This window comes from Anomaloglossus baeobatrachus, unplaced genomic scaffold (assembly GCF_048569485.1).
Source record: "Anomaloglossus baeobatrachus isolate aAnoBae1 unplaced genomic scaffold, aAnoBae1.hap1 Scaffold_344, whole genome shotgun sequence".
In the NCBI taxonomy this organism is placed as follows: domain Eukaryota; kingdom Metazoa; phylum Chordata; class Amphibia; order Anura; family Aromobatidae; genus Anomaloglossus; species Anomaloglossus baeobatrachus.
The window spans coordinates 13,534-32,316 of NW_027442808.1; the positions used below are offsets into that span (position 1 = coordinate 13,534).

The 18,783-nt window shown below is 44.3% G+C and overlaps 1 protein-coding gene across 1 annotated transcript in view; it reads right to left on the bottom strand.

Annotated features, from left to right (window-relative positions):
• Positions 1 to 524: 524 nt before the first annotated feature.
• The window catches only part of LOC142272104 (uncharacterized), a 62,675-nt gene continuing 44,416 nt past the window's right edge, over positions 525 to 18,783 (bottom strand). Inside the window, exons 8-10 of the mRNA XM_075332494.1 lie at positions 13,198 to 13,246; positions 13,001 to 13,114; positions 525 to 8,324 (exon numbers count right to left, since the gene is read on the bottom strand). Of these exons, the coding sequence (XP_075188609.1) occupies positions 6,481 to 8,324; positions 13,001 to 13,114; positions 13,198 to 13,246 (2,007 nt within the window). The 3' untranslated portion in view covers positions 525 to 6,480. The remainder of the gene's footprint in view (positions 8,325 to 13,000; positions 13,115 to 13,197; positions 13,247 to 18,783) is intronic.

Consider the following 18,783-nt stretch of genomic DNA (forward strand, 5'->3'; position numbering starts at 1 on the left):
GGACAGTGGTCCACTTGCTAGGGAAGAAAAAAATAATCAAAAAACTCAATAAACCTAAATCAAGAGCTAGATACTGGTCCTCAGTGGAAAGACCAGTATTAAATACTGATCCTCAGTAGAAAGACCAATATAAATACGACTGCTCAATATAACAATTAAATGGGTTCCCATTTAATTGTTATATTGAGCAGTCGTATTTATATTGGTCTTTCTACTGAGGATCAGTATTTAATACTGGTCTTTCCACTGAGGACCAGTATCTAGCTCTTGATTTAGGTTTATTGAGTTTTTTGATTATTTTTTTCTTCCCTAGCAAGTGGACCACTGTCCTACGGGTGGATATAATCTACTCAATTTATGATTTATGTATTTTGTGTTTTTTTGTTGTGTTTGTTATACATTATTGACTCCCTGTGCTATGATAAGGTACTATTTGAGATCCTAGAGCACTAGAGAGTTTTATGGTTACATGTACCCCTCTTGGGCTTTTAATAATTAGAATTAAAAGTTAAATTTTAGCCTCTTATTGCTATATTCATCAAGAAGAACCTAGGAAGAATTTGTAGACGAGAGCTAAGGACTGGAAGGGAAAAAGAAGAAAAAAGCGTGGCGCCACGTGGAAGTCACTCAAAGGAAGCCAGCCTGAAGAGAACCACTCACGAGTGCATCCCAGTCTGCCCGATTGTTTTTTTTATTTATTATAAGAGACTAAGGACTATAGAGATTTATGTTTAACTAAGAAGAAACCTCTTTGTGAGTTTATCTACAAGGACGTGGAGAACCGTTTTTGTGCCACGGTAGCAAAGAGGCTTTAAAAGACGGAGGGATACGCCTGGCAAGCGTAGTGAGTGAGGCTGGAAAGCAACTACATCTCACTTGGTCGACTCAAGCCGGCACACGGGTCTTCCATACAGAGAGGTGTGAGTATCTAACTCTTGCTTGAATCGCACTGGTTGATACTAGAGCAGACTTAAAACGCGTCCTTGTAGACCACTGAACTGATATGGAGTGGTTAAAAAGACAGGCAGAAAGGCACGCTGTCACACCCCAGGTGGAAGGGGTTAATACAGAAGTTACATCGTTAAAAAGGATGCACTGGTTTGTGCAAGAGAATAGAGAATTAGACAGAAAGAAGTCGCTAGTTAGGGAAGGGTGCCGAGTAGCGGCTTTGTGTAAGACAGTGATGGCTTTTGACCAGACAATTGAAAGACAGCCTCAGAGACAGCATATTAGTGGGGTCACGCGAAATGGAGTAATGTATGGGGAGAGAGAAGCACAGCTGAATGAGACATTAAAGCAAGCAGAGGTAGCACAAAGGGAGGGGTATGAGCTCCGGGACCAGCATGCAGCGATGAAAGAGAAGGGGGAGCTGGCACAGAGTCAGAGTGTGACAGGGAAGAAAGTTGAGGAATGGAGACTTAGGTTACAGAACTGGATGAGAGAACATATGGAAAAACAATAAGTAGTGATAAAACATATTCAGTTGATGCAGGAGCAGTTAAAGAGAGATGCAGGGGAATCTGATGATGGGGACGATTCATCCCAGATAGAGGATAAACCTAATGCCACTTCTACCCCTAAAATAGCTCCCGGCCAGGCGTCCCTGTTACATCTTAAATTAATTAAAAACCTGCCCAATTGGGATGAAAGTAAAGGGGTGTTTCGTAATGTTCTTGGTTTTGAATCATGGTTGAATAAGTTTCAAATTGAGTCCACAGAGGATGCTGCCCTATACTTTCTGTCCTTTGTTCCTCCTGAATTTTTGTCCCACTACAAAGTACAAGAAGGAAGAGGGATTCATTATGACCTTACAGATTCTCAGGGGAGGATGAAGTTAGTGATCTCCCAAAAGCCACGAGGGAGAAAGTCTAATCCAGGATTGTTAGAGTCCTTCAAAATTAAGAAAGGGGATGAGCTTAGAGTTGAAGCAAGTAAGTGGGTTGCAGCCTGGTGCGTAGTGTTTGACAAGTTATTGAGTAGTATGGATCAAGGGAATAGAAATGTGATGATGGAACAGTTTGTGAAGAAATTACCCTTTGACGGGGCTTTCAAGTCAGGGGTTTTGAATAATGCTGAATCTATTGAGGATGTAGTCGAAGCCTTGTTAACCAATGTCAGAACCATGCAGTCCGAGACGAAGGGAGACGAATCTAATGTTTTTGCCTACCGCGCGCCTTGGGTTGCATCTGCTGATTCACGGAGACCAGGGTTTCCAGGGGGGGATGGCCAGCTGCCGAGAATGGGCTGGTCCCAGTCGGCAGAGCCCCCCTTTCGGAACCCCAATAGGGGTCCTCCGGTGTGTTATTTCTGTGGACAGGTGAGACATATCAAACGTCAGTGTCCTCATTTGGAGCAGAGGAACATACCTCGGGTACCATTTAACCCCCCCATGTCCCGAGGTATTTCCGGACCCCATCCACAGGGAGTAAGACCTCCTTATCCCCTCGTGGATAATCCCCGGCAGTATCAGCAGTACAATGGTCTTCAAATGGTTAACCCTGCCACTCAGGGACCTTCCGCCCCCCTAGCTCTTAATTACACAGGCTCAGAGATCAATGCTATTCAGGGTGGAGCCACCCCTCCTCGTTTCTATGCTCCGGCAGTGAAGGAGCTGCAGGAATATGAGGACCGGGCTCTCGCTGATGGTCTCTTTGGGGCAGAGGTGGGGGCTGTGGGGCGAAAGATTCTCATAGACGAGAATGATGGATTTTTTTGGGCTTCCCACGGCGGGAGACACGGATTGATGCCGTGAACCCCCTGTTCCCCTCACCTTTCTTGCCCATCTTTCCCTGGGCACGGATGGACGACCATATGTCAGAGGGAGAATGGAGGGGCTATCGTGGGAAGACTTTCTCGTTCATACAGGAGCCTCGGTTTTGTAACTGGGCACAAATTGCAGTCACCCCCTGGACTGCCTGAAACTACCACTTTGGTAGGATTTGAAGGCTCCTGTATTCAAGCAACAAAAAGCCGTCCAGTGAACCTGAGATTTCAGGACTCAGGGGGATCGAAGCAAAGGGGTCTTCGATGTACTTTTTGGGTAAATCCACAGTTGGACTCCACTATTTTGGGAACTGATGTACTAGGAGCATTGGGAATTGTTGATTTATGTAACCGAGCTCTGTGGCGTGACAAGAGAGCCACTGTTTGTTCCGTTATTGTGCCTGTGGAAGAAGAGCTGGAGAGTCATAAAGTAGACATTGCCAGCTTGAATCTATGTACTGATGAAATTTTGGGGAAAATGTTGCAAATGATGCTTTAAAAGATGAATTGAAACAGTTGTTCCCAGAATTGTGGACTTCAAATGAAACTGATTGTGGTCTAATGCAAACTCAGGTTAAAATTGATGGTGATAAGCTACCACCTTTCCAGCGACAGTACCGAATTCCTGAAGAAATCACCCCGTACATACGGGTGGCAGTTTCTGGGTTGGAAAAACAGGGAGTGGTCGTGCATAGAAACTGCCTGTGCAACAGCCCCATCCTGCCTGTCAAAAAGACAGATCGTAGCTTTCGCATGGTTGTGAACCTGAGACTTGTAAATAAGTACACTCCGTTAGCTGCTTACTTTGTTGCATCTGTCCCTGAAGTCATGTCGCAGCTGAGGAATGAATGTAAAGTGTTTTCATGTCTTGACATTGCAAACGGATTTTTCTCCGTACCCATTGTTAATTTTTCCAGATAATTTATTGTAGATTTTGCTTGCCTTGCTAAACCACTATATGAGCTCCTAAAATGTATTGAGAATGATTATGTCCAAATCATTATCGAAATCCTACAGGCCTTTGACGGGTTAAAGCGGGCTCTCACTGCAGCCATGGCATTAATCAACCCTGATCCCTCCCAGCCCTGCACAGGGGATGTATCCATCTCATCTGTGCTTTTGCAAGAATGGCCCAAAGAAGGTTCTGAAATTGCAAGTCATTTACATGCCTTGGGTTTTTCCGCTCAGTTGTTAACGTGCATGGAAAAGGGCTTCACTTTGTGCATGAAGCATGTACTGGCTGTACACTGGACGACGAATCAAGTAAGACACATAGTCGGATTTGCTCCTTTGATTTTACCAGCTATTCTGCTGGCCATCCGTGCTGTGGCTTCCAAATCCACAGGAATTTCTCCTTTTGAATTAATGACGGGAAGACAGATGCCTGTTCATTTGCCAAGTGACATTGTATCTCCTTGCCCAGAACAAGCCATAGTACAGAGGGATCAGTGGCACCAAAACCAACAACAGATTTAGCACCTTTAGTAATATACTGTTTTTCAGATGGCTAAAAGTTGTCAATCCTACTGAAAAATCCTTTCAATCCAAAATTGTTACAGAAGCTCAGATCATAGTTAAAAACTTCAGGTAGAACTCAGAGAAGCAAATTGGGAGTGTTCATTTTTCATCACTCAAGTGATCAGCCCCACAATATTAGGAGTACATAGGTTTAGCAAGCCAACAAACAAAGGTGTTAAAAGTGTTCACATTGATCAATGCAAACTTCTTAATATTGGTAAGAACTGATACCTCACTTTTATTTTTCCCACAGGTCCCTAACCATGGATCCGCCAGAGTATCTGGAGGGGGAGTTTCACACTATACAGTGGGACTCTGATAGTGTGAGAGGGAGAAGATCTGAAGATTCCAGAATTTGGAGAGGAAGAAAAGCAGGAAACATGGATCATAAGATTTAAGGACTGTTACAGGACTCATTACCTTGGGACTCATACTTTGATTACTTTGGACTCCTACTTTAATTATTTTTTTTGTGTTTTTTTTGTTTTTGTTAGGGATATGGGCCCTCCATGTACGTGCTCAATCTGATCTCTTGAAAAAACTGGCTTACAGGTGTATGAGTCAATGCGGTCTCTCGATAATCCTGTCTATGGCAATTCACCCTTACATATCTCAGTGCTGTAAGTTGTACTCTGGACAGAGTACAAAAGGGGGAGTTGTTAGAGACTAGTCAGCCAAAATATGCTGAGCAGCCATGTTGCATCTAACAGCCATCTTAGGCAGACTTGAGCAAACTAACTTTGCAGCTAATGAGATGCATTGGCTAGAGTTCTCCCCCCAGAGAGGAGATAGAGATGACATCAGTATTGTTAGCAAGTATAAGAAAAAGTCTAAAAAGGTTAAATCGAATAGAAGAATACAATTGCGTCAGTTGATAGATGGTGATGTGTAGTCATAAACAGTAGGTATATTGAATTGATAAAGAAACAAAGTTGTCAATAGAGTTGTCAGTGTTTGAAGAGTTATGTGAAGTAGAGGCGCCTTTAGGGATCAGAGATGTTAGCCATGACAACATTACTGAATTAATTAAAAGTACCATGGAGGCCCATAGGGATCTGATAAGTTTCTACCGCAATGCTCGTAAATAATGTCATGATGTATCATTATATTCTTTGTTTTCTAATGTGTACGCCTTTCTCTGCAGTATGAACTTTCCTTTGTCTAACATGTATAAAAGCCCCCACACGCCTATCGGGGACACTTCTTCTTCATCTGTTGCTAATTCTGCTGTTCTACAAGACACCTGCGTGTGTCTTCGTGCCGATAACCTGTCTTATCTGCTCTGTTGCTATCTCGGAATAAACTTCAGTCTTTGCTTGGAACGGATTGTCTACAACGTCTTCTTAGCTCTCGAGGTCTACGAGAACCTTTTTCTTTCACATGCATCATGAATATGCGCGACAGTAATGAGCCGGCTCAGAAGCAGCAGGCAGATCAGGCTGCAGAGAGCGCCGCTGAAGCCGGGTGAGTAAAATGTTTTTTATTTTATGAGCACGTTTTTTTCTGGCACGTGTTTCCCGGATCACACCACTGCGTGGTCCGTGGGACATCCGTGATGTCAGAAAAAAATGGACATGTCTCCGTGCGGCAATCACGGCCACACGTGCACGCTGCACGGAGACACGTTCAGTGACAAATCACTGATGTGTGAGCAGACCCATTCATTGTAGTGGGTCTGCGTATGTCAGTGATTCTGGTATGTAGAAAAAAAAAGCACAAACGTACCAGAATCACTGACGTGTGAAACAGGCCTTAAAGTGCTTGATGACCACATTTTTTGCGTTAATTTTTTCACTATATTCCTCCTTTAAAACCTAGGTGTGACTTATGGTTCAAACAATACAATAATTTATAAAAAGAAAGAAAATGGTTCTTTTCCTCACAAATTCTTACTTAAGGAATTGTAGCCGAAATTAGGATAAAATCCTTTGAATTATGATACATCATGATGGCTTCTCCCATGTGACTCATCTGACAACAGGACCTGATTAATGATAAAAACATTTGGCAAATTCTGAAACCAATATTGGCTGCTCTGCTCTGTTGGTTTTCTGATGTGGGCAAGACTTGATTTACCAGTTATACATTTCAATTATTCACAACATGAAAAAGGTTCCTTCCCTGTGTGGCTTCTTCACACGTTTAACAAGATGTGATTTATGAAAATTACATTTCCCACATTCAGAACAAAAAAATTATTTATTTTGTGTGATTTTTTTGATGGTAAACAAGACCTGATTTCCTAGTAAAACATTTACCACAATCTGGGCATAACAACGGCTTCTCCCCTGTGTGAGATCTTTGATGCCTAACAAGACCTGATTTCCGAATAAAACATTTCCCACATTCTGAACATGAAAATGGCTTCTCCCCGGTGTGAGATCTTTGATGCACAACAAGTTCTGATTTCCAATTAAAATGTTTCCCACATTCTGAACATGAAAATGGCTTCTTCCCGATGTGAGATCTTTGATGCACAACAAGTTCTGATTTCCGATTAAAACGTTTCCCACATTCTGAACATGAAAATGGCTTCTCCCCGGTGTGAGATCTTTGATGCTGAACAAGATTTGATTTCTGAATAAAACATTTACCACATTTTGAACATGAAAATGGCTTCTCCCCGGTGTGAGATTTTTGATGCTGAACAAGTTTTGATTTTTGAGTAAAACATTTCCCACATTCTAAACATGAAAATGGCTTCTCCCCAGTGTGACATCTTTGATGCCTAACAAGATCTGATTTCTGAATAAAACATTTCCCACACTCTGAACATGAAAATGGCTTCTCCCCTGTGTGAAGTTTTCCATGGTCAACAAGACTTGATTTCCTAGTAAAACATTTACCACATTCCAAGCATGAAAATGGCTTCTCCCCTGTGTGATTTTTCTTATGTCTAACAAGATCTGATTTCTGAATAAAACATTTCCCACATTCTGAACATGAAAATGGCTTCTCCCCTGTGTGATATTTTTGATGGTTAGCAAAGGTTATTTTCTGAGTAAAACATTTTCCACATTCTGAGCATGAAAATGGCTTATCCCCGGTGTGACATCTTTGATGCACAACAAGATCTGATTTTTTAATAAAACATTTCCCACATTCTGAACATGAAAATGGCTTCTCCCCGGTGTGAGATCTTTGATGCTGAACAAGATTTGATTTCCGAAAAAAACATTTTCCACAGTCTGAACATGAAAATGGCTTCTCCCCTGTGTGAATTCTTTGATGCACAACAAGTTCTGATTTCCAATTAAAACGTTTCTCACATTCTGAACATGAAAATGGCTTCTCCCCGGTGTGAGATCTTTGATGCTGAACAAGTTTTGATTTCTGGATAAAACATTTCTCACATTCTAAACATGAAAATGGCTTCTCCGCGGTGTGACATCTTTGATGCCTAACAAGATCTGATTTTTGAATAAAACATTTCCCACATTCTGAACATGAAAATGGCTTCTCCCCAGTGTGAGATCTTTGATGCTGAACAAGTTTTGATTTTTGAATAAAACATTTCCCACATTCTAAACATGAAAATGGCTTCTCCCCAGTGTGACATCTTTGATGCCTAACAAGATCTGATTTCTGAATAAAACATTTCCCACACTCTGAACATGAAAATGGCTTCTCCCCTGTGTGAAGTTTTCCATGGTCAACAAGACTTGATTTACTAGTAAAGCATTTACCACATTCCAAGCATAAGAATATCTTCGCCCCTGTGTGATTTTTCTTATGCATAACAAGATTTGATTTCTGAATAAAACATTTCCCACATTCTGAACATGAAAATGGCTTCACCCTTGCAGGAGCCGTTTCATGTTCCACATCCCTTCTGTAACCTTTATTTTGCTTACAATTCTGTGATAAATCGGAATTTTGGACTTGCTTGAAAAGATCTGATGATGAAGCTTTCCGAGGAAGGACAGGAGGTATATTTGGGACAACAGCATGCTCTTCATATGTATCATGTGTGATACGTTCATCATCTGTTTTAAATTCTGAAGATGATAGATTTCCATCTGAACTCCCAATACAGTCATCTGCTAAAAATAAACACAATGTTATAATTTTTTATGATATTATCTTGAAAGTACATTTTTTTTTAAACCATAACATCAGAAATTAAATTAGAAATAAATGTATCCTGAATCTGTTGTCCAATTTCGATCTAAAGCGGGCTTTACACGCTACGATATATCAAACGATACATCTTCAGGGTTACGTCGTAAGTGACGCACATCCGGCGCCATTTGACATATCGTAGCGTGTGACAGCTACGATCGCCTGTTAACGAGCAAAATTACTCACCTTATCGTTGCTCGTTGACACGTCGCTCATTTTCTAAAAATCGCACGTCCTACTGCACGCCGGTTGTTCAACGTTCTCGGGGCAGCACACATCGCTCCGTGTGACACCCCGGGAACGCTGAACTGCAGCTTACCTGCGTCCCGCCGCCAATGCGGAAGGAAGGAGGTGGGCGGGATGTTTACTTCCCGCTCATCTCCGCCCCTCCGCTTCTATTGGCCGGCTGCTGTGTGACGTCGCTGTGACGCCGAAAGTCCTTCCCCCTTCAGGAAGAGGATGTTCGCCACCCACAGCGAGATCGTTTGGAAGGTAAGTACGTGTGACGGAGGTTTACGACTTTGTGCGACACAGGCAACAAATTACCCATATCGCACAAACGAAGGGGGCGGATGCGATCGCAAATGCTATCGCACGAGAAATTGATACATGTAAAGCAGGCTTAAGAGTAGTGATGAGTGATCCCCCCAGATGGTCGGGATCGGGGAGACTAATCGAATCATTTTGTGAAGTTCGAGATCGGGATCGAGATAACATGATCTTGCATCCAATCACCGATCTTGGACTTTACAGTTATGGGATGGGGCGGGGGGGGCTATAAAATAAAGAATACAGTTAATAATAAACATTGTCATTATACTTACAGTTCCCGCGACGTGTCCTGCACTCTGTCTCCCGCTGCTTCTGCTTCCGAGTACGATCATCGCGGTGTCCTCCCGGTAACCAAAAGGACCTTCCGTGACGTCATAGCCATATGATCAGTCACATGGGAATGTTGTATTATCCTATTGGCTACAGACTGGTTCACATGATTATGACATCGTGCAAAGGTCCTGTAGTGTCAGCATACTCGCCGGTACACGGTGCTTTTCCAAGCAGCTCAGTACTCTGTAAACTCAGCGACCGCAGTATACCAGCGAGATGCTCAGGCACATGCTCGGCTCCCCCTCCCTGCATGTTGGCGCTCTTTACACAATCAGCCCACATGCAGGGATTGGTTGCCACAGCCGGTGATGACTAGCGGCGCCAGAATCAGGTAATCAGAGATCACCGTTACTATAGTATAGTAACCCGTTTGTTAGACTACTATGGCAACGGTGGCAGCGGTGAAATCCCCGCTTACCAACCCAAAACCTCTGATCACTCATTGAGTGATTAGACAGTGCGGGAGCAGCAGCAGCAGCAGCAGCGCTCTTCCTCCCCCTCGTGCATTCTGATATAGCAGAGCTAGATGAGTGACAGAAGACCAGGATCGTGGAGGAGTGAGAGGGAGTAATAAAAGATGGACTCCCTAAGTGTTTCTGTGTATTTATTTCTAATAAAGAGAAACCAAGGAAAAAATTGTGAAAACATACCCTGCTGTAACTAAATAAAAGCATAGTGCATATAAAACATAGGGTACTTAGTAAACACTGTTTTTGATATAAAAAAAAAGCATAAAGCTATCCCACCAAACGTCAAGGTGTACCCAGTTGGGATAGTACCTACACTCTAATATTAAAACCTTACCATAGGTCTAAAATAGGCCTCAATGTGGCTAAGGGCTGAGAGTGACCGGGTCCCAACAGGTCACACAGTCAGGGGATGCACAGAATGAAATGCCCAGCTCACTGAGAAAGGGGCCACTCCCTATTTGTACTGAATAAAAAAAAATACATAAAAACAAAAAAAAGTGAGCACAATATATAATTTTATGAAAATAAATGATTTTTAAAAATGATGTAGCGCTCCGCTATATTTTTGATACTCGGCGCAGATGAAAGCGGACAGCTACGGGCTGCCACCTTCACCCCATTTGCCTGGCTTTGCCTGACTGGCAATCAAAATACAGAGAAGCCCATTATTATTTTTTAATTATTTAAAAAAAAATAATAAAAAAAAAATGCGTGGGCTTCCGCTGTATTTTGATCGCCAGTCAAGTACAGCCAGTCAGCTGGGGGCTGGGATTCTCGGCAGTCCGCACCCGCCCCTGGAAATGGCTCATTGTTCCTTAGCGCCTTTTCCAGGCGCTTTACCCGGATCATCCAGTGGCCCTCGTGGAGGTGGCACGCTGGGTAATAAAGGGGTTAATACCAGCTTTGTATTCTCAGATGGTACTAAGTCCAAAATTCATGGTTTCACGCCAAATTAGACATGGCCACCATGAATTTCTAGTAAACAAAAAAAAAAATACAACAGAGAATTTTTTTTATTAGAAATATAACAAAAAAAAAACCATTTAGAGAATCCATCTTTATAATAAAAAAATCCTTAGTCCGACGTAATCCACAGGTAGAGCATTGTCAGCTTCATCACTCTTTACAGACACAGTCTTTACACAGTGAGAAGAAGAGCATTGCCAGCTCTGGTAAATCACTCTGTACAGAGCAAGAAGCAGGCTGACAGTGAGGGGATGATTGCACTTGCGTCTCGCATGGGCATAACCCCTCACGGACTGATCTCAGGACAGGAGCGCTTCAGCTGCATGGAAACACAAGCAGCAGACCCGCTGCTGTCTTGAGATTGAGCGCCGTGATGCGATGCAACACTCACACAGTCACAGTCAAAGTTCAATCGAGTCTATGAGCCATGGACTCGGGTGAACCCTGACATCACCGCGAACACGGCCGAAAACAGCCAAGTGACGAGCAGTGCAGTGAATACCCTCGGAAGTTAAGAGGACCTTTGAAAACGTCATAGTCATGTGACCAGTAAGTATGATCATAAAGTTTTTTATTTTAATAATGTGCTTTCTTTTTACAGCCCCTGGTCCCGATCTGAACCGATCTGTAACACGAGCTTTCCAGGAAAGCTCGTGAGTGGGATCGTGCACACGATCACTATGTGATCGGTACGATCTCCGATCTTTACAAATCGGGATCTCCCATCCCTATCTAAGAGTTACATCTTCGTTAATTTGAATCTCCCATTACTAGCACCAGTTCTTTGGAATGTGCTACAGTAAATAATCTGATTGATTGTCACAATGTGACTGCAGGATAATGAGGGATAGGGGGGTACTATACCGTCCCTCACGCTAGGGGACCCTAAACTGTTTCTAACCTCTTGATTACCCCTGAATATGGAGATGCCCGAGTCCCATGCCTTACTATTCTCCTTACTAGATCTAATCTGTAATCCCCCGGGGAAGGACGGGGCAGGAATATGATGGAAACAAATATTAAGACAGACAGGACACATTGCAAACTCACAGAAATAAACAGTGAGAGACTAAGGAGAAAAGCAAGAGCAGAAAGGCAGCAACAAAAACACAACAAGGGTTAAAACCACAACAGCTCACAGCAATAATACAAAACAACCACCCATAAGTCTGGATCTCAACACCTATCCAGATGAGTATAGGTAACCAATAGCTGGCATTAATGAAATAGTCCAGCCAGCATATACAGAAAGGGAGTGATAGATACTTTCTCCTCTACAGCATGTGATCAAAGACATTAACAATCAGACCAGCAGATAATAACTTTTGCTAGCCTGTAGTTTAAAGCCTGCGTCTCCCTGCGCTACTCACAGACATCACAGCAGTTAACATGCAGAGTACCAGAATCTATCATTTCCACAGATTCTGACGCCGCCATGACAGTTGGCAAAACCTGCAAAAATCTCCTTGTAACATTGATCCACAACATAGACAATTTCAAAGATTTTTTTTTTAAAAAACTAACATAAAATAGTTAGAGACAGATGCTGGATATTTAACGGGATTGTCCGGGACTATAACGTTGATGGCCTAACCTTAGGCTTTGTAACCAAAGCAAGTAGCAGGGTTTTGCAGTCTGTGCAGATAAACATTAGTGCTCCAATTCATCAATACCGGCAATGGACACTGACAAATGACACCAGGGACTGGAGTGAGATTTCTGGCATAGGGAACGCTGCAGTTTGTTATGAAGTTAGTTAGAGAAGCGGTAGCATCACACCCTTCTTCTGGCCAAGCTCTACCCATTTTGGCAAAGCTGGTTAAAATTGGCGTGAAAACACACACACACACACACACACACACACACACCCACCAGCCTTTGGTCACATGACGTTATGTCAAAAAGGTCCTTAAGCAGTCCTATAATTGGCATATAAACACTGGGGCCGCTAGGAGAATTGACTCTCCCAACACTGGCCCTGACTGTAACTAGGGCTTATTTTTGGACTAGGGCTTATATTTCAAGTATTCTCTTAAAATCCCATAAAATCATGCTAGGTCTTATTTTCGGTGCAGGTCGTATTTTCGGGGAAACAGGTTATTCATGAACCCTCTGCAGGTCTTTGAGTTGCCTTCATAACGACATAAAGAAGGCACTAGAAACAAACAGCAGAAGAAGCAAAAACAAAGAAAATACAGCTGAAAAAAACAGAGCAGAAAGCCTAAAAATGTAAACACAAAATTAGTGCAGAAAGTACATGAGTAGATATCTCTTACTGGATAGAGCTGGAGGAAACACATCCTGAGGAACATCGGGGTCTTCTTGTTTACAGTCCTGTGGGAGAAGAGGACGAGGACATCTCTCTGGTGTTGTCCTCTTACTGGATAGAACTGGAGGAGACACATACAGGGACTGAATTCATTCCTTACATACAGATAATTATAGGCCGTGTGTATTTAGTCCTGTCTATTACCTGGTGATGTGAGGGGCTGGGGATCCTCCATCATGACGTCCTTGTACAGATCTTTGTGTCCTTCTAAATACTCCCACTCCTCCATGGAGAAATAGACGGTGACGTCCTGACACCTTATAGGAACCTGACACATACAATGATACCGTCACCCCCGATCCCTTCATAGCGTTACTGTATAATGTCCCAGCATTCCCAGCAGTGTCACCTCTCCAGTCAGCAGCTCAATCATCTTGTAGGTGAGTTCTAGGATCTTCTGGTCATTGATGTCCTCATGTATCGGGGGGTGAGGTGGAGGCCCCGTGATTGGGCTCAGGGGTCTTCCCCATCCCTCAGACACAGGGGCCTGACAGCGCTCACTAGAGGTCTTCTTCACTACTGTGTAATCCTGCTTATGGAGAGACACAGTAATAAATCTCACTCCAGACATTTCCAGAGTCCTCACCTCTCCAGTTCTGTCCATCTGTTATTCCCATAGATAAGAATGATGTAATGTGACGTCATCAGAATCTCTAACCTCTCCAGTAAGCTGGAAGAGGATCTCTAGGGTGAGGTGTAATATCCTCTCCGCCATCTTGTCCCTGTCCATATCCATCCCTGATGGGTCAATCAGGAGAATTCTCTTATATAGAAAATCTCCACTGAGAGGATCCGATATTGTAGGGACCTGAATGAGGAGAAGATGACGATGTAACATCATAAAGAATCCGCTGTAATAATACGATTACTGGAGATAACCGTTCACTAGATAGGGATGATTGACGCGCTGCCATGAGGAGTCCAGACTAACTCTGCTGCCTCATTACAGTGAATGAAGCCTTTGAGGGTTTCTTGTGAATCATGTCATTTGAAGAATTACATGTAAACCAGTCATGCTAATAGGTTTAGGAGAAGGGTGTAGCCTCACTGCGCCCTGAACCAGGCTTACCCGGAGGGACATGATTAAATGCCTACCCAGTCATCACCAGAGCCTCTGAGGTTGGACTTTGCTGACAGTAGGCACCAGTTACCAATACAGGGTAGTCCCTGGTTGTTGTGTTCCACCAAGAGGCTGAGCGGTGTATCATGAGAAAGATGGGGTGGGAATCACTGCCTCTAGGGAAGAACAGGAAGGATAAACCATGTCACTTACTTTGAGCAACCCTGAGCTCCCCGATGTCCCAAGACAGGTTCTTTTCCCTTGTGCGGCAATCACGTGTCTATCCCTGTCTTACCCTAATCACAACTGTGTCTAGTGAGCAGGGCAGGAGGAACATTAGTCCTGCTTTATGATAATGACACAAAAAGAAAACGACAAAGGAAAAAGAAACTGCATTCCCAAACAAGTGGTAAAAAAGGGGGATGGAAAGAGAAATGAATAAAAAGGGAGATGATCAATAGGAAGACACCAAAGAAGACTTCCAAGCAGCAATCTCCAGGATTAAATTCAAAACAATTTTTCTTTCCATGGCTCTCACCTCCATGCCAGGACCATGGAAAAGCAAGTTATCACTGGCAACTACTGAGGTAAAGTGGTGAGTACTTATAATGGGGGAGTGCAGAAATCAGAACAGCTGAGACAACTCCGGTTTAGTTTTGAGCGGACCCGGACCGTAAACATCCGGATCCGCACGGTTTCAGCGCTATCTCCGGGCCGGACCCGGGCGCAGGATTCCAGGTGCACGATCCGGAATCGGCAATTAATAAAAATGAAAAAAAAAACCCAATAAATAAATGAGCGTTTCATACTTACCGAGACTCGGTGTCATGGCGGCACACTGCTTCCGGGTCGCGCTTTCACTTCCTGTGCACCCAATCGCAGAGCTTTCCGTGTTTTCCTCGCCCACCGGCCGTCTTCTCAGCTGTGATTGGTTGCAGGCTGACGCGCCCCCCAGCCTGTGACAGCTCAGCTGTGGTCATCGCTTATCGCGGCTCAGTAATAGGCTGTACTCAGAGCGGGCAGTCTTCTATATAGCTGCTCGCTCTGAGATGTAGCAGCGCTGGATGTGTCGGCGTGGGACTTCTCCTGTGGATTACGTCGGAGCTGCAGGGTGTTTGGGCTTAATAAAGAGGTGAAACAGGGTGTGTTTTGTACTTTATTTCAAATAAAGGATTGTTCTCTGTTTCTGTGTTTGTTTACTGTCATTTATAGGTTTGTGTGATACAGGTATCTGATAGACGCCTGTGCCATCACACAAAGCTAGGGTTTAGCAGCACCCGTGCGCCGCTATTAACCCCTGCTATTACCCCGACTGGCACCTCATCACGCCTCCGGGAAGAGCCGGTATCGCACACCGGTATTGTCACATCTAATACATGCGGCAATACTGGGCGGCTGCGAAATGAGGATATACCAGCTCCCAGCCGGCGTTATGTCTGTGGATGAAAACTGGGGGGACCGCACGTCGTTTTTTTTTAATTATTTATTTTAAAAAAAAAGCAAGCGTTTTTTTCTACATCGCAGTCACACTTGTGAGGAACTCCCACGAGTCTGACATCGCAGAACAGCTGCAAACGTCTGACAGGAGCGTGCATGTGTTTCTAGGTACATGCACGCTCATGTTCAGACAGCAGCAGGCTGAGATTATGCCAGCCCCCAGCCGGCGTTATCATGACTGGGGATGAAAAAAAAAAAATTCTGCCAGCAGGTGGAAATTTGGTGCTGAAAGCTGGTGCAGACGATTTCAGCACCAAATGTGCACCTCCTGGCAAAAAACCGCAGCAAAAATCGCCTAACAATAACCGAGGCAAAAACGTGTAGATTCGATGCAGAAATATGGTATAAAAATTTCAGCACTAAATCTGCATCTCTTGGCCAAAAAAACTGCGTTTTTTCTGCTAGGAGATGCAGGTCTGTGAACTCAGTGACCTCCACCTGAGGTCAGGTTACCTGCGATCACAGATGAAGGACCTTGGGAATCTCCAGCTGTGACCGCAAATGACCTGAGTGACATCAGCGCTCAATGCGCAGCTCATTCATTCTCTGGAGCTCACAGAGAGCGGTCAGTCGTGCCGCTCTCTGTGATATTCAGATGTAGCAGAGCTGAAGCGGCGTGGGACTTCTCCTGTGGATTACGTCGGCGCTGCAGGGTGTTTGGGCTTAATAAAGTGGTGAAGCAGGGGATGTTTGTATTTTATTCCAAATAAAGGATTGTTCTCTGTGTCTGTGTTTATTTACTGTCACTTACAGGTTAGTGTGATGCAGGTATCTGATAGACGCCTGTGCCAACGAACAAAGCTAGGGTTTAGTAGCAGCCATGTGCCGCTATTAACCCCTGCTATTACCCCGACTGGCACCGCATCATGACTGCGGGAACAGCCAGTAGCGCTCACCGGTATGGTCACATCCAATAGATGCGGCAATACCGGGCGGTTGCGGGCTGGGGATATACCAGCCCCCAGCCGGCGTTATCTTGCCTGGTGATGAAAATAGCGGAAACCACACGTCGATTTTTTTTTTTTTACTTTCACCGGAATCACACATGCGAGAGGCTCATGCGAGTCTGCCATGGCAGCAACCGGCAAAGCCTTGCACGTGTGATTCTGGGCACTGTATTCACAGCAGCACAGATACAGCGCAACAGCTGGGGCTGCAGACGCGCGCTATAACTGTGCTGCCGAGTGTTTATCTTTACCACTGTGAACTGACCGACAGTGCACTGCCTTCCCCGCCCACCGGCCGTCCTGGCGCCTGTGATTGGTTGCAGTTAGCTGACACGCTGACACTCAGGGTGGGGGGCGCGTCTAGCTGCAACCAACACGCGCCGGTGGGCGGGGAAAACAATGAATATTGAAGTGTCGGCTCCGGAAGGTAACAGCGTGACCCGGAAGGAGTGTACCGCCATGACAGTGCCTCGGTGAGTATGCCACGCTTGCTCCTAGCCCCCTAGCCTCTCCACAAACGTTTTTAACCTCCGGATTCCGGTCCCCATTGACTTATATGGGCACCGGATTCCGGAGCGAATCGGACTCTTTTTTTAAATCTGGCAGTGATCCGCCGGTACCGGATTATTGGCCGTCCGATCAACTCTACTCAGGATGGTAAGCCAAGAAAGACACAAGGGTCTTCTTAACATTAGCAGCACCAGCACAAGGATAGTCTGCACAGCTACGTGGAAGGCAAAGGAGATCCAACTAGTGCTGGCGTGTGCTGTGACCTTCTGACCCATGGGATAGGGGAGACCTATCTCTCTCTCTGATAACGTTGTGTCGAAACCCTGATGTAAGTGTTCAGTGTAGAGAACAGGATAAATGTGATCCAAAAGTTACAGCCAGATGGAGAAGTCCCATCTATGTTCAGCAATAATCCTGCCATCTCCACCGCTCTCATTACAGAAGTACAAAACATATAATACTGGACGATAAAACAAGACTGAGCACAAGACCTTCACAGCCGTCTACACATCATAGGGAGATTTCATGGCACCTTCTCTCCATCTACCTGATGATCCTGAGGAACATCGGGATCTTCTTGTTTACAGTCCTGTGGGAGAAGAGGACGGGGACAGCTCTCTGGTGTTGTCCTCTTACTGGATAGACCTGGAGGAGACACATACAGGGACTGAATTCATTCCTTACATACAGATAATTATAGGCCGTGTGTATTTAGTCCTGTCTATTACCTGGTGATGTGAGGGGCTGGGGAACCTCCATCATGACGTCCTTGTACAGATCTTTGTGTCCTTCTAAATACTCCCACTCCTCCATGGAGAAATAGACGGTGACGTCCTGACACCTTATAGGAACCTGACACATACAATGATACCGTCACCCCCGATTCCTTCATAGTGTTACTGTATAATGTCCCAGCATTCCCAGCAGTGTCACCTCTCCAGTCAGCAGCTCAATCATCTTGTAGGTGAGTTCTAGGATCTTCTGGTCATTGATGTCCTCATGTATCGGGGGGTGAGGTGGAGGCCCCGTGATTGGGCTCAGGGGTCTTCCCCATCCCTCAGACACAGGGGCCTGACAGCGCTCACTAGAGGTCTTCTTCACTACTGTGTAATCCTGGTTATGGAGAGACACAGTAATAAATCTCACTCCAGACATTTCCAGAGTCCTCACCTCTCCAGTTCTGTGCATCTGTTATTCCCATAGATAAGAATGCTGTAATGTGACGTCATCAGAATCTCTCACCTCTCCAGTAAGCCGGAAGAGGATCTCTAGGGTGAGGTGTAATATCCTCTCCGCCATCTTGTCCCTGTCCATATCCATCCTTCACGGGGCAATCAGGAGAATTCTCTTCTATAGAAGATCTCCACTGAGAGGATCCGATATTGTAGGGACCTGAATGGGAAGGAGATGAGCCGATATGTAAAATTAATGGAGATAAGGGAGGTGAGATATCATTTGGGTACTAAAAAATATTCAATATGAAATGTGCTATGTAAGTAGTATAACTGTAAAAGTATCACATTATCGTTATAAAAAACAATCCTTCACACGACAATGTTAATGTAAAAATAAAAGAGTAATTGCTCCCGGAATAAGAGTAGGAAAATAAAAAAGTGCAAAAACAAATAATTTCCCAGTTCCCCAAAAAGTTTAGATATTCTAAACTGGTTTCGGAGCTTGTATTCTTTAACCCCTTAACAACCGCGGGCAGTAAAA